Here is a 15047-nt window from a genome sequence, read left to right as displayed (position 1 = left end):
GCTGAACTTCCGAACAGCGACTAAACATTCACGTTACGCGGTTACATGCACAATCAGTCCTGATACAATAAAGTTAGACAAAAGGTGCACTTTGGCACAACTTTTACAAGGTATTGCCTGGTAGTTAAATTACAGGAAGACTGACAGACTTGGCTGCTGAGGAACTTTGCATAAGCCACGCAATCTAGCGTCGATGCCTTTAATCGTGAAAATCTAAAGCATCCATATGTAAAACATGTCAAATTACTGATATTCTCAATCCGCCAGCAAGCATAAATGAATTCACATGGATATCGTCAATTAATGCTCACCTTCCCTCACCATGCCCAGTCTCTGGGAGGAACTCAATTCCAATGCCCCACCAGCATCTTCAGCAGAAACAAAATGGTCTCCCCACTAACCTGCACGTGCGTAATGACATCACCGTCTCCCTTAAAGGCACAGACAACTATCCTAACATTACTTGGATGGATGCCTAAGTACACTTTTAGCGATACTGAGTAAGATCCGATGGTCTCCCGGTTACATGTATTTCATTGGAGAACACATTTTGTGTGACCTATTCTTATTGGTATGCCTTTAGTCATTCCAAATGAGTATATTTAAGATTGAAGGGTTACAATTGGGGTTGCTTGAATTTTGTTAGCATTTTAAATTGCATTATATAGAACTAAGATAGGTACGTGGAAATTTGGTGAAAATTATCGATAATCTCATTAAAGGCTGGAATACATCAGAGATGCTGAATTTTCAATATTCCATTTTCAGTGCTTCAGTAAATAGTTTTTGTTTTTTAATGTTTTTTATTTCCCCACATTATTCTGCCCCTTCCTCCCCCCCCCACACACTCTCTCTTTCTTCATTCTCTTCGCTGCCCCCCTCGCCCCTGCGTATCTATATCTATACCTATATTCACTCTACCCTTCTTTAGGAAATGAAGTGTACCAGGTATCTTATTTGCTTGGAGAGGGATCCTTTGCTCATGTCTACCAAGCCTCAGTTTTGGATATGAATAATTTGTCTGATTTGAAGAACCAACAAAAAGTGAGCTTAAAAGTGAGTAAAATGAATTTTTTTCTATCTTAATTTCCTCTTCATGGAAACGAGCTCAGATTTGTTTTGCACTTGGGTTTTGGTGCTTTCAGTGCAGCTACTTTCTGTATTAAAAGGACATGCCCCATTCCATTCATAAATACAGTGGAACACATCAGCACCAGTATATTTGGCCCAATTAAACAGTTTTGCTCCAAATAACCAAAGTTTCACAGAAATAGTTAAAAAGATATATATTTTTTAAAAAAAGGCCAACCATTGTTTAGCTGAGTTACAAATTATGTATTTAAATAAAATGCAGAACAAATTAGAACACTACCATTACTACTACAGTACTGTACTATAAAACTATCAGTTCCTAGTAGTTATCGATGGAGGAATTCATCCAGATAATGCTGCCGTGTTCTTTTGATTAATAAACAAAATCAGCGCGCACACCTAGTTGCAGATAATGGACTGCCTTCAAACAGTGTTGTCGACGATTGCATCTTCCAAATCTTTATTTTTATTGTAACATTCAAGATTGTCAATATCTTCAAATTCTTCGTAGTTCCTAAGTAGTTTAAGTAAATAGTTTCATTTTCACACCCAGCTGTTTCTGGCATCTCCAAACCTAAATACTTGTGTAGGGTTTCTCTGTAATGTTAACTGCTGATGTAATGGTTTCTCTGTAGCAGCGATGTTTGGGTTATAACTACAGATAACAGGTAGCTAACCAATGGGAGAAATGTTATTCTTTCTTGTATGTCTGGGGGCTGGGGTTTTTAAGGATTGAAATATTTTGGTGATAATAAAAAAAAAACCCTACTAAGCAGAAAAAGTGGGGAAAAAACAAACCCATTAGGTGACAACCTGGAGCCATTCGTCATACAGAAAGCTTCTAAAGATAAACATTAAACCTCCAGCAAGGAAAAAAATACCAAAAAATTACAATTAGATCGTGAAGGAAATCTATCAGTTAACACAAAAAATAATAACGAGTAAATGAACCCCATCTTTTCTCAAAATCAAATAAAGGTTCAAAGGTTCGACTTCTAATTTTCTCCAAACTAAGACATAGCATCACTTGAGAGAACCATTGTGACAAAGTGGAGCTGGGGTTTTCGCGGGCTTTCAGTCGAGGAGAGTGAAGAGGAAGGACGATTGTGGAGAGCGCTGGGTGATCACTGGACGGATATACTGGAATCCAAGGGTCCGGGGGTCGGTGACTTTCTGGCAGGGGTCGTTTATGGAGGAATACCTTAGTCGTGAACTCCAAAGATTTTGTGCACAAACTATTTAATAAAAGTGACGCCTTTTTCTTTTATTTTGTTTCTCTACTAACCACATAGCAAAGTACAAGTTATAAAGTGTAATCATTTATCGCATATGGTGTACTGTCTGATATTTTGCGTTGTGGGTTTGTACTGGGGTACATTACACAGCATCCACCCAAACTTGAATGCCCTGTTTGGTGGGGCCGAAAGCTGATTCCACTAGACAAACGTGAACGGCAAGCCTAGTGGGCTACACTTGAAACTACGGTGAGCAAAACAGTTCTCAATTGTCCTGCTGCTTCTTTCTTGCCAACTATCAGTAACAAAAATCACTGCTTTTTGAACACAAACACACAAATGACACTATTTAAAAGTTCGCTCTAAGCACGGTGTAGTGATTAACGAACGTATGATGTGCACGCGACTGACGCTGGTTAGAAACTGCTCAGCAAGTCCCCGTCCCAGTTAAGTGGCATAGTGTCCCAAATAAACAGGGAATCCCAACTATTTTCTCCATTTGTTTTTGTTCTTTAAGAGTTGTTCTAAATCACCAGCTTCCCCAATTAACCAATGGACCCAAATAAACAAAATCCACTGTACATCTCAGTATATTGTCCTAGATCTTGTAGCAGTTTGATTTTGATATTAACACTGAAATTTCTGGAAATGTAGAGTGTAAGGTGGAAATTCCAGAGTTGCTGTGAGTCACTCGCCATGCTATTCAAAGCTATACTGTTTGTAGCTGGCTGTAATGGAGTTGAGGGAAATAACTTCAGTATTTTATCGATTGAAGCTGCCTTGAAATTCTGTATGGTCTAGTAGGTTTTTAATGAGCTGTAATTAATGTTATCAATGAACTATCCAGCCACTTACAATACTCCCCCACCCCAAAAATGTACCCACACTTTTAAATAACCCAAGAAAAGGGATTTTAAAATAAATTGCATTTTATATTTTGTCGTCTTAACCATATGTGGATATTCCCATATTTAATTGGCAATGGTAAACATTTAAAAATTTAATAAAAACTGATGTTTGCTTCTTAACTAATGTTCTGAGAAATTCTCCAATGCATAGACTACTCAGCCAATTTGGTATTTCAGCTGTTAGATGCCAGGGCTTGCTTTGAATTAATGACTGATCCCAACAGACCAAGACCACTACCATCTAAGGAACACTTATTGTAATCTGGATATTGTTGGCATGGATATTTAGAATTTAATCATCTATTTTCCTGATTATTGATTGGTAAATTATCACCCAGTATAGTATCATGTTTTGCAGACTAGATCCTTCCCAGCAAGTAATGAACTATTACTTAAAACTGAGTAGGCTTGGAGTGGTTGCACGTGACAGAGAAGTAGCAGATTACAGTAGTGGTTGTAATCGAAATATAGGGAGAGGAGGAATTCTACACTAAATACCAGAAGGCTAACTTATTAAGAATGGGATCCTTGTAGTTCCTGCATAGGTTTATAATTAGGAATACTCAAATTCTTTGTACTACAAAGATTTGGAGGTGTTGAGATCTGAAAGTTATCAATTAATAAGGAAGAGTGCTGGAATCTTTTAGAAAAAAAAAAATAAAAGGTTAGTCAAAGAAAGGACACAGTTCAATAAAGGATAAAGCAAAGTTTGTCCAGGGAAAAGTCTTGGCTCAGATACTGAAGGTATTTTTCATTTATCCAATAGAGTCATAGAGCAAAACAGCTTGGGTACAGATTCTTCAGCCCACTGAGTCCATGTCGACATAGTAGTTGAATGGGATAAAAAAAAAAATAGGTACTTTAAAGAGAGGTCACCTTGTCTGGAATGTGCTTCCTATGTTGGTGAATGAACGTAAACAGCAATGGATTAGGTCACAATCTTTCACTTAGCCTTGATTATGTAAATGATGGTTTAAAAAAAAAATAGGTTACAGGTTTAAGTGCCAAAGGCTAAATCTTGATAACTATATCTCCCATCAGCTGTAGCTAGATGTGGAAAACATCCATGGATTAAATATAGAAATTCTTTTCTGTATTGCTGTTGCATTTCTCTGCCAATCATATCTTATGAAATGTTGGATGAAGTGATTTTCTTATGTTGATATACAAAGAGGATTAAAGCTGCTGAAGAATGTACAAGGTGTCAGTAGTAGACATGGTACAAACAGCCAGGTTGTAGTTCTGAAGATTGTTGTTGCAGAGCAACAAAAAAAAAAAAAAAATTTGGTGATCTATGAGCAGCAACTGTCAATTTGGCAAGAAATACAACACACTGCTGATGCAGTAATGTGGAGCCGACAAACTGCTGGAGGTACACAGCAGGCCAAGCAGCTCCTGTTGAATCAGAGGGATGGTTGACATTGTGAAGCAGGGTCTCATCCTGAAACACTGATCATTCCTCTGCCTCTATAGATGGTGGTTGACCTGCTGAGTTCATTCATTTGTTTTCTTTTGCATCAAGCTGGCAGAGCAGCTGATAAAACCATTATGGTACATAAGTTATTCTAAGTCTTGACAAATCTTTGGTTAGGAGAGGAAGCAGAAGATATTTGCTATAAGCATATTACAATAAAGGACTAGTTCAAATTCTTTTTCGAAGAGATGGGGTGAGGTGGGGGAAGATAATGACCAAATAGCAGCCCCCTGTACTGTATGAGCCTATCATTGTAGGATACTGGAGAACTGCTGGAACCTCCTGGAACTGTACCGCAGAAAGAATTCTTGCTTTCGCACGTAGTGAATAGACAGAGGAAAATGGTTTCCTTTTTTGAATTCTGATTTGACTTGTGATTTGCAGTGTATAAACTTTCTAAAGTAGTTTTTTTTTTTTAAATTGCTTTTCAGGTTCAAAAAATTTCCAATCCCTGGGAATTCTACATAGATACTCAGCTAAGTGAGAGGCTGAAGCCGACGTTTCGCAGTCTATACAACACTATCCACTCTGGTCATTTCTTTAACAATGGCTGTATTTTGGTTGGCGAGCTGTACAGTTTTGGAACTCTGCTGGTATTTCCATTTTTTTATGCTGAGTATATTGTCATGAGAAAACCCTCCTTGGGTGACCAATGTAAAAAGACCTACATGTCATAAGTACCTGTTTTGGGGCATGGTCTGGTAAAAATACTACCGTGATGTACTGAGTAATATCATTCAGTGGCACGATAGACAAAGCTACTGCCTACAGGTCCAACTGCTTTATTTCATCAGTTCTGCTTTTAGTTCTGTGGTGAAATTATAGGAATGTTTTTTTTTTAAATCTGCACTATAGAATGCACTAATGCTCTAATTTCCTGGGTCCTTCATAGTTGGTATTAGGAATCACAGTAGACTCTGGCTTTGGTGGATTTCAAAATTCTAAGCAATAAGAACAGAAATTCTATTCCACGTTCTTCGATATCATGGATTACTGTATAGTGATAAATGGGAAGTTGTTCTGGGCATCCTCCACATCGATTCTAGACTTTTTTCTGTTGAGATACCAGAATTTCTGGGAAGGGCAACATTTATTCCCTGTCCCTTAGTATCCTTAAAACGTTGATGAAGAGCTATCATGTTGAACATCTGACCCAACAATAACAAAGTAACTCCTCTTCAGGTCAGCATGGTGTGAGAATTGGAAGGGAGCCTGTAGTTGATGGTATCCCCAAGCACCCATTGGCTTTGCCCTTCATAGACTTTATTTTTTGAAAAATGCTTTTATAGAACTTGAGAAAGATGAAATATGTTACCTTGGAGATCAAGGAAGAGAGGAACATCAGGTTGCAATTTTGATAATCCCACTAGTTAACCTTCGAACATGTAGAAGTGAATGTTTTTTGAAATAATGTAGTAAAAGTTGTTTTTTATTTCAGAATGCAGTCAATCTGTATAAAACACTTGTTGAAAAAACAATGCCTCAGCCTTTGGTGATATACTTTGCCATCCATATTCTTTATATGGTAGAGCAGCTCCACACTATTGGAATAATTCATGGTGATATAAAACCTGACAATTTTATCCTTGGAGAAAGGTTTGTATGATTTTTTTTTTTTGTCCCCCCCCCCCCCCCCGCTTTGAGTAAAAGAAACAAGCTTTCGCACGTATTATTGGTCCTTAAACTCTGGCTCAGGGAATAAATGGATACTACTTTGGCACTGTACTAGGAGTTGCCCACTGAACCCTGTCAAAATTAACTAACAAGTACCCAGAGCATAGACCAGAATCAAAATTCAGGATGTCTCTCTCTGACAAGTACATTTTGCTCACCGGCCCTGTTCTTTCTTGTATATTTTGCTGATCCTCTAATATCTAAGCCTTAATTCCAACCTAGATCCGTTCTATTCCTATAGTTGTCACCACTACCTTTTCATCGGCTTTGTGATGCTACAGATCTTTTTTTTTTTTTTTTTTTTTTAAAGCTATGGATCTGGAAGTTCCTATTATCATGATGTAGATGGAAATCGTTAAGCCCATCCTATCAATGCTGTCGAATGCATTTCCTTATGAACACGGAACTTATTCTCTCATGCATGGTAATTCATGGCATGCCCCCCCACTCTTCAATTCTCATCTCTGTAAAGACAGTACCAAGCAAGGTCAGGATCAAACCTGGGTCAGTGGTACTGTGAGACAGGTGCACTATCTTCAGCTTCAGTCTCTCCCAGCTCACGTGAGGGGAATCCACCATCTGTCATGCTGCCTGTCATGTAGACATACCAATGAGCAGTGCCCATAAGGAAACTGCAAGGTCAGAGCCACAGATTGTGTCCTAATGAAGATTGTAGCATTTTAAAACTAGAGCAGCTAGTTTTTTTTTTCTTGAGTTTGTGTTTTCACCCATATTAAATGGCTGCATCACTCTGGTATAGGGGGGCTACTGCACAGGACCAAAAGAAGCTGCAGAGGGTTGTAAATTTAGTCGGCTCCTTCTTGGGTACTAGCCTGGAAAGTACCCATGACATCTTCAAGCAGCGGTGTCTCAGAAAGGCAGCATCCATTATTAAGGACCTCCAGCACCCAGGGCATGCCCGTTTCTCACTGTTACCATCAGGTAGGAGGTACAGAAGCCTGAAGGCACACACTCAGCGATTCAGGAACAGCTTCTTCCCCTCTGCCACCTGATTCCTAAATGGACATTGAACCTGTGAACACTACCTCACTGTTTTAATATATATTATTTCTGTTTTTTGCATGATTTTTAATCTATTCAATATACATATACTGTAAATTGATTTACCTAGACAGGGAAAAAAATGTTATGTATTGCATTGGGCTGCTGCTGCTAAGTTAACAAATTTCATGACACATGTCAGTGATAATAAACCTGAATTTGATTTTGATAAATGTAATTAACTTTCGTATAAAGTGGACTCTGTAGTATTTTTCCCTGGGTGCAGTAGGCTATCCTGTGAACCAACTTGGTGATTTCTAATACTGAAATGTAGGTATTTTTATTTTAAATATTACATAGAATACTTCTTGTTCAATCTAGGTTCCTGGATAGTGATACTGCCAGTGTTGATGACAGCTTGTCTCAAGGATTGACATTGATTGACTTTGGTCAAAGCATAGATATGAACTTGTTCCCCAAAAATGCAGTTTTTGTTGAAAATTGTAAGACATCAGGCTTCCAGTGTATTGAAATGCTGTCAGAGAAACCATGGACCTTTCAGGTAGGTCATGCAGTTACAAAATACATTAACTCTTGGATAAAGTTTGGTAATTATGTTCGATCATAAGACAGTACTTTACCATGACCTAATAATAAGTGACAAGTTTAACAAATAGATTACTCTTTCAAAGGTATAATTAATACAGTAAGCAAAGCCTTGTCTAATACCGTGATGGCTAACTAATGAATTTTTATTGCATTTTTTTTTAGATAGACTACTTTGGAATTGCTGCCACAGTTTATTGCCTTCTCTTTGGCACATATTTGAAATTAAAGCAGGAACATGGTGTCTGGAAGGTCAATGCCAATTTTAAAAGGTCAGTGTTGTAATCACAACTAACCCTGAAATGGTAGGAGCTGATGTAGACACATTCATGGTCTTTCTGAAGTGCAAAACTCAGTGAATATTCTTCCATTGTTTTAGAGGTCATCACAAAGAGGAGTGGAATAATTTCTTCAATACCCTGGTGTACATCCCCAACTGCCAAAATCTACCATCTCTTCGAGATCTACGGGAGGAGCTGGTGGCACTTTTCAAAGAGCATTACTCAAAAAAACTGAAATCACTTCGGCAGCAGTTGATGGTGCTTTTACTTGAAAAGAAACATTCTCAAAGAAGAACATAATGTGGTTGTAATCTAGATTTTTGTATAAATAGAGCTCTGTAATAATTATGCTTAAAAAGTTATTCCATTGCTCAATGGCGGAATATTGATTAAAAAGATTTTAACCATCAGTTTTGGTCACAAATATACTAAGCAATCTGTTACTAACTCCAATTTCTTCTGGTATCCAGCCCTCCCTTATTATAGTCTATCAGAGATTGTTTAAATATGCAGTTTTTATAAAACTACAGATGAGATCACTGGTTTGTAAATCAAGTTTCTAATGCAAGAGATTCAACCAACTGTAAAGTGAAATTGCAGTGGTTAAACATCAAAGCTGTTTTAGAATCCCTAATACTGTATATGGATTTTATTGAGGAATGATGGTTAAGTTGCAGAACGTGTCCTCTGAAGAGAATTAATTTGGAAAAATTGTGATAGAGACAGTGGTTAAAGTTACTTTTCAAAGAATTGAAGTACCTCATTAATGCTTATTGTGCTTGTTGGTGTGCTTCTCACTTATTTTGTCATTCAGGACCCAGAATATAGACTAAAGCTGAAATCTCCTGCTGTGTATTGGGAGGGAAGTAAGCAGGGTTTGATTGATTTATTTTAAAAATAAATAGCACCATGGGCTGTTTCAAACACAAAAGCTGGTAAGTTATTAAACACGTGAAGTAACTACTACCTACTGACTCAGTGTTGCACTGGAGCGTCAGCTGAAAGTTTTGCATGTTTCACTCACAGGCCTTGAACCCAGACTTTGTGATAGACACTGAACCAGCTTAATGGTGACCATGATAGTGCTACCTTGAAAGATGACTTGTGGAATAACAGGTATGAGAGATGAACAGTTAGTTTAAATCAGGGGTCCCCAACCTTTTTTGCACTGCGGACCAGTTTATTATTGACGATATTCTTGCAGACCGGCCGACCCGGGGGAGAGTAGTGTTACCAAAGGACAAGAGTAGCAGTCAAATATGTTGTGTTTACCCAGAGAAAGACTACAATGACTATGAAGCTTTGCACAGGCACCAGTGCGCATGTGTGACCTGTGCATGCATGTACCTGCAGATTTTTTTTTCTCTCTACAAATCGTTTTTGGCGATTCTGTTTGGGGTGGTGGGGGGGGGAGTGTTAATCACAACTGGAATATAGGTGATAAGTGGCTAATACATTCAATGTCGTTTCTAAAGGCACTTAATCTAACGAATTTAATATTAAACACCGCATATTTTCCTTGCATGAATATAGTGATAAGTCAATTATCAGGGGAGGACATGGGAGCTTGAAGTAAGTGTTGAATGAACTTCTAGTAGGACTGGTAGAGGCAGGTTTGATATTACCATTTAAAGAAAAATTGGATAGGTATACGGACAGGAAAGGAATGGAGGGTATGGGCTGAGTGCAGGTTGGTGGGACTAGGTGAGAGTAGTGTTTGGCACGGACTAGAAGGGCAGAGATGGCCTGTTTCCGTGCTGTAATTGTTATATGGTTATATAAGTAAGTCAATAGCATCATAACATTTTAAGTAACATTTGGATATTAAACACATGGCACATATTTTCCCCGTATGAACATATAAAATCATTGCAACACACCAATATCGCTGAATCAGTGGAAGCTCTGGGCTTGTTTCCCTGTCAGGGGGTGATGGGAGACAGCGACACTGGAACAGGGTTCCTTATGCCCAGTCTATTCCGCAATTTAGTTTTCGTTGCATTCATTGCAGAGATATGTTGGAAATGGAAGCAACGTTTTCAGTGCTTTTGTGGCTATCTCAAGATATTTAGCCTTGACTTTGATCCAGAATACCAGCAGAGATGTTATGTCAAGCATACTTTTCAGCCCACCGTCATTTGCAAGCTCGAGGAGTTGATCTCCTTCCCGCGCTGACATGGATGACGCACAAGTAATGACCTCGCATGTGTTCAAAGTCAACAGTGCGTGACAGGGAATGACTCATATCGCCAAATCATATCGTTTTGCCGCGGCCCGGTGGTTGGGGACCGCTGGTTTAAATAACATTAGAAACAGTGCAGGTTGAATTCCCAGGGTCAATAGTTACAAGGGATCAGTGAAGGACCATAAACAGATGTGCTAGTTACCATTGTGGTAATGAAACATGGTTGAGGACTAGTTTTTCTGCTGGCATTCCTGCTGTGAGATAGTTAAAATGATTTCACTGCTGTATGCTTGTTACCAAAGGGGCAGGGGACAAGCGGTCTATTAAATGGAGGCAAGATAGCGTGTTCCATCACATTCTCCAGCAGATGAGGAGCTGAGAAAAGCTGAGTGGTCTGGCAGTACTACTAGTCCTCAGCAATAGCTGGCACTCATTGTACCAGAGAGGATGCAACCCTAAGCAGCTCCATACTGCTATAGTCCTCTAAAACAGGTAGAAACTTCCAGAATCTCAGACAACATAGAAACAGATCCTTGGATCCACCATCATTTACCCAGTTACACTAATCCCATTTACCAGCACTTAGTCTAGACCAGAGGTTCCAACCTGGATTCCACAGGCCACCCCCCCCCCCCCCCCCAACCCTCTGTTAATGGTAAAGCTCCATGGAATTAAAATAGTTGGGAATCCCTGGTCTATACTCTTATGGTAAATCAAAATCAGATGATGTAGATTTAAGGAAAGAGGAAACTTGCACAGATGGAACCCTACCGTACCCTGGAGTGGATCTGTAAACTTCTGATCCCTCTACTCCAAGGATAATAAACCCAGCCTATACAATCTCTTAAAATGCTGAAGCCCAGCCTCTCCAGTGCCTTGTTGGTTCACTCCATCCGCATCAAGCCAGCAGTGATGAGACAGACCACCATTTCATTGGTGCAGGCACACCAGAAGGTCAAATATTACAGCGCTAGTAGGTGTCTTTATGGGCAGGGCATACTGCTATGGTTGAACTATAGGACCAGACATCTCATGAAAAGAAAAACAATGTTCTGGTATGGAGGAAACTAGGTATAACAGCACTTGTACATTTACACTGCTTGATTTTCAAATGAAATCTACTAAGCAGGTAATTTTGAAGATATGGCTCAAAACACAGCAGTTCTTAGCAACTGGTTAATTGGCTATTATAATACCTAGAATTTTGGGAGCATAACCTAATACTGTCTTTCAGCTACAAATTAAACTAATTTGCATTTAACAAATGTAAATCATCGTACATTTAAGTGCAAGTTCAGTTATATTTGAATGCTGAAGTACATGCTGCTCAATTAGCAAGATGAGCCATTTCTTATCCGTCTGTACAATATTTCAATAAAATTTACAACGAGCAAGTTAAATTACATTATGAAAGGTATGTGGTTTTGGTGGGAAATCATCTGGTGAAAGGTTATCAATCTCTTCCAGTGTTGGTATTTCATCTTCTGGTTTTAGTTCCCCTTCGAACATGTGCTGTAACAAAGCATCAACTGTCTTGTATCCTATAAATAAACAAATATATCATATTCCTCATTACATGTGTCCTTAAAGAAATTGACATTAAGGGAAAATAGTAATCACACAAGAGCAGACAAAATGCTTGTATAGTCTATTACTTTCTGTTAAGTAGGAGGACAAAACGTTAGGAGCAACATGTGACCAGTTTGTGCAATCTCAAATACTAAGGAGATCAGGAGCTATGCACTAGGCATTGGATGCTAACATCTTTGGAATAAAATACGAAGCACATCTATGGACATAAAAGTCAACAGCATTTGTACCTGAACCTCTGCATGCTCAGAATATCATGGAACAATTGGACCTAGGTTAGAATTCCTTAAAATAGCTAGTCATAAATTCCTGCCAGTCCACAGGAAATTAAAGAAAAAACAGCAGTAAGGGCGAAACATTTTGTGTAAATTTGTTTTCTGACAATTAAGGTGGGTTAGAATAGAAAGTTAAGGTAATCTCTGCACTGATCCTCACAATCAGATTCTGACAGGTCATCAAGTCCATCTCCCACACATGACTCCTGTATTGCCGGCATTTTCTGTTGTTATCTCACTATCAGCAAGTTGCTCAGATATGGCACTTCATAGTTTGTGAGTAGGGAAGGAGGAGTTAATCTATGTAAAATATTTCACTGGGCATTTTTGCAGAGGAAAATGCCTCTTCATATTGTAATAATGTTGCTTGACTTTTGGAAGTCAATAGTGGAATGCTACAACTATTGCATATAACCTCAATAACTAAGATTAGTTATCTATGCAATGACAGATAGATTATTAAAATGAAGATAATACACTGATTGATCTTGCTTCCTTCTGACGAGAGGTGATAAAGAGAAGTGACACAACTTTCAAAAGCTGTGGTCTACAACCAGCTAACACTGCACAGCAACAGCTAACTTTTGTAGAGTTGAACACCGAACTAGCTTAATTCAATGAAGCAATATAATTATGCAGATATATACTTACGAATTGATGCTATTCTGAATCTCAGTCTGGAATTCAAATCAGTATCATCAGTATTACCAAGGTCATTTTCACTTGTTTCCATAACTTCAACTAGGTTTCCAGCTGGATGGTCCCTAAAAGTAATTTACATTAAAAATGGTGTATGACAAATAAAAGCTTGCAATTATATGCACCTAACATTGTTGTACTTACACATAGTCTCCCATTCCAAGCTCTTGAATTTTCTTCTCAACAGCATTTTCAACGGCACTCCTGGACAATGAATACTCCACAAAAAAAGCTTCCAAAACAAATGCTATGAAGATACTTTCAGAGGAGGAAGGGGGGAAGGGGGTGGAAAGTCAGGCATGTTGATTTTGACTAATTGCATTACTGAATTTTTTTTAAAGTTCTATCAGACTTACTTGATCAGTATAATGACAACCACTATATGAAAGATGACAAAGAAGATCCTTGCAGTTAAGTGAGTTACCTTCACAAATCCAGTTGCAAGGGGTACTGTTGTTAAGGAGTCCAAGTGTACAATGAAAACACAAAAAAGTCATTAGTGATTAAATAGTACGATTCTTCTGTAAAAATTGAATATCTATTTCAAATATTTCTGAGGTTTGTCCGCCATAACTACTGGCACATCTGCAACAAAAGCAGTGCTGCAGGATAAAGTTCACTTCCCTCTGGATGCACAGAATTTTGATTTCATTTTTAGAAAAATATCAAAAATAAAACAGAACAAAATCTGGTACCAGGTTGTGAAATCTATTAAAGCACTAAACCTACAAGTAGATCACTCAAATGTAAATATTTCAATATATTCAATTTTCCAAATTTTTTTCCTGCATTTGACCCAACTGTGTGTTTTTTCAATTAAATTCAATACTTTATGATTCTCCAAATTCCAGGTCTTCCCTGAGTATTTATTACCATCCTCGTAACAACAATAATCACCCAATTTAAGTTATTCATTAAGCTCTTTATATAACCATATAACAATTACAGCATGGAAACAGGCCATCTCAGCCCTTCTAGTCCATGCCGAATGCTTACTCTCACCTAGTCCCACCGACCTGCACTCAGCCCATAACCCTCCATTCTTTTCCTGTCCCTATACCTATCCAATTTTACTTTAAATGACAATATCAAGCCTGCCTCCACCACTTTTACTGGAAGTTCGTTCCACACAGCCACCATTCTCTGAGTAAAGAAGTTCCCCCTTGTGTTACCCCTAAACTTTTGCCCCCTAACTCTCAACACATGTCCTCTTGTTTGAATCTCCCTTACTCTCAATGGAAAAAGCCTATCCACGTCAACTCCATCTATCCTCCTCATAATTTTAAGTACCTCTATCAAGCCCCCTTCAACCTTCTACGCTCCAAAGAATAAAGACCCAACTTGTTCAACCTTTCTCTGTAACTTCGGTGCTGAAACCCAGGTAACATTATAGTAAATCTTCTCTGTACTCTCTATTTTGTTGACATCTTTCCTATAATTCGGTGACCAAAACTGTACACAATACTCCAAATCTCGCCTTATCAGTGCCTTGAAATCTTATTTGTTCAAAAGATCTAATTTATCAATTTATTTTCTTATGATATATCCAAAAACCAATTCTCTCAAGATATACCAGACTTTCTTCAACAATTTCACAATTATTGTAAGGTTTGTCCCTTTGGGATTCTTGTTCAAGGAAATGTACACAAAATGTGAAGGTGTTTCATAATTCCAAAGTTGTATTGGATTTATTACTTGTCAAAAGTCTAAAGCACAGAAGGGCAATCAAACACCAACCTAACGAGGGTGGGTACACGTATTCATACAATTTATAAGGCTAAAACAGAAAATACTGGAAAAGTTCAACAGTATTACAGAATGTTTCCTTTTCAATATATTTGTAATGTAGCATCAAGGATGTCTGCTCTCCTGGCTATTCCCTTTTCCTTCTTCTAGAACAAACAGGAGCATGAAAGCCCAGATGACCAAACTCAAACCTGTTTCTTCCCCACCTGTATCAGACTTCTGAACCTATCACCTCTCAAAGCCTTAAATTCTTCCTCCTTTAATCATCACTTTGGCATTT

At 38.3% G+C, this 15047-nt stretch overlaps 2 protein-coding genes across 3 annotated transcripts in view; one reads left to right on the top strand and one right to left on the bottom strand.

Moving 5' to 3' along the window:
• The window catches only part of bub1 (BUB1 mitotic checkpoint serine/threonine kinase), a 63747-nt gene extending 54126 nt beyond the window's left edge, over positions 1–9621 (top strand). For both annotated transcript variants that reach the window (XM_072246880.1, XM_072246871.1), the window contains exons 20-25: positions 932–1056; positions 5141–5302; positions 6148–6305; positions 7767–7947; positions 8157–8263; positions 8371–9621. In XM_072246880.1, the coding sequence (XP_072102981.1) occupies positions 932–1056; positions 5141–5302; positions 6148–6305; positions 7767–7947; positions 8157–8263; positions 8371–8572 (935 nt within the window). In that variant the 3' untranslated portion in view covers positions 8573–9621. The remainder of the gene's footprint in view (positions 1–931; positions 1057–5140; positions 5303–6147; positions 6306–7766; positions 7948–8156; positions 8264–8370) is intronic.
• Positions 9622–11677: 2056 nt separating this feature from the next.
• The window catches only part of tpcn3 (two pore segment channel 3), a 55164-nt gene continuing 51794 nt past the window's right edge, over positions 11678–15047 (bottom strand). The window contains exons 16-19 of the mRNA XM_072277624.1: positions 13378–13468; positions 13166–13279; positions 12974–13086; positions 11678–11998 (exon numbers count right to left, since the gene is read on the bottom strand). Of these exons, the coding sequence (XP_072133725.1) occupies positions 11853–11998; positions 12974–13086; positions 13166–13279; positions 13378–13468 (464 nt within the window). The 3' untranslated portion in view covers positions 11678–11852. The remainder of the gene's footprint in view (positions 11999–12973; positions 13087–13165; positions 13280–13377; positions 13469–15047) is intronic.

Source organism: Mobula birostris, chromosome 2, assembly GCF_030028105.1.
Source record: "Mobula birostris isolate sMobBir1 chromosome 2, sMobBir1.hap1, whole genome shotgun sequence".
Lineage (NCBI taxonomy): Eukaryota > Metazoa > Chordata > Chondrichthyes > Myliobatiformes > Myliobatidae > Mobula > Mobula birostris.
The sequence above is the reverse complement of the archived record's forward strand: the minus strand, read 5'-3'. Positions and strand labels throughout refer to the sequence as shown.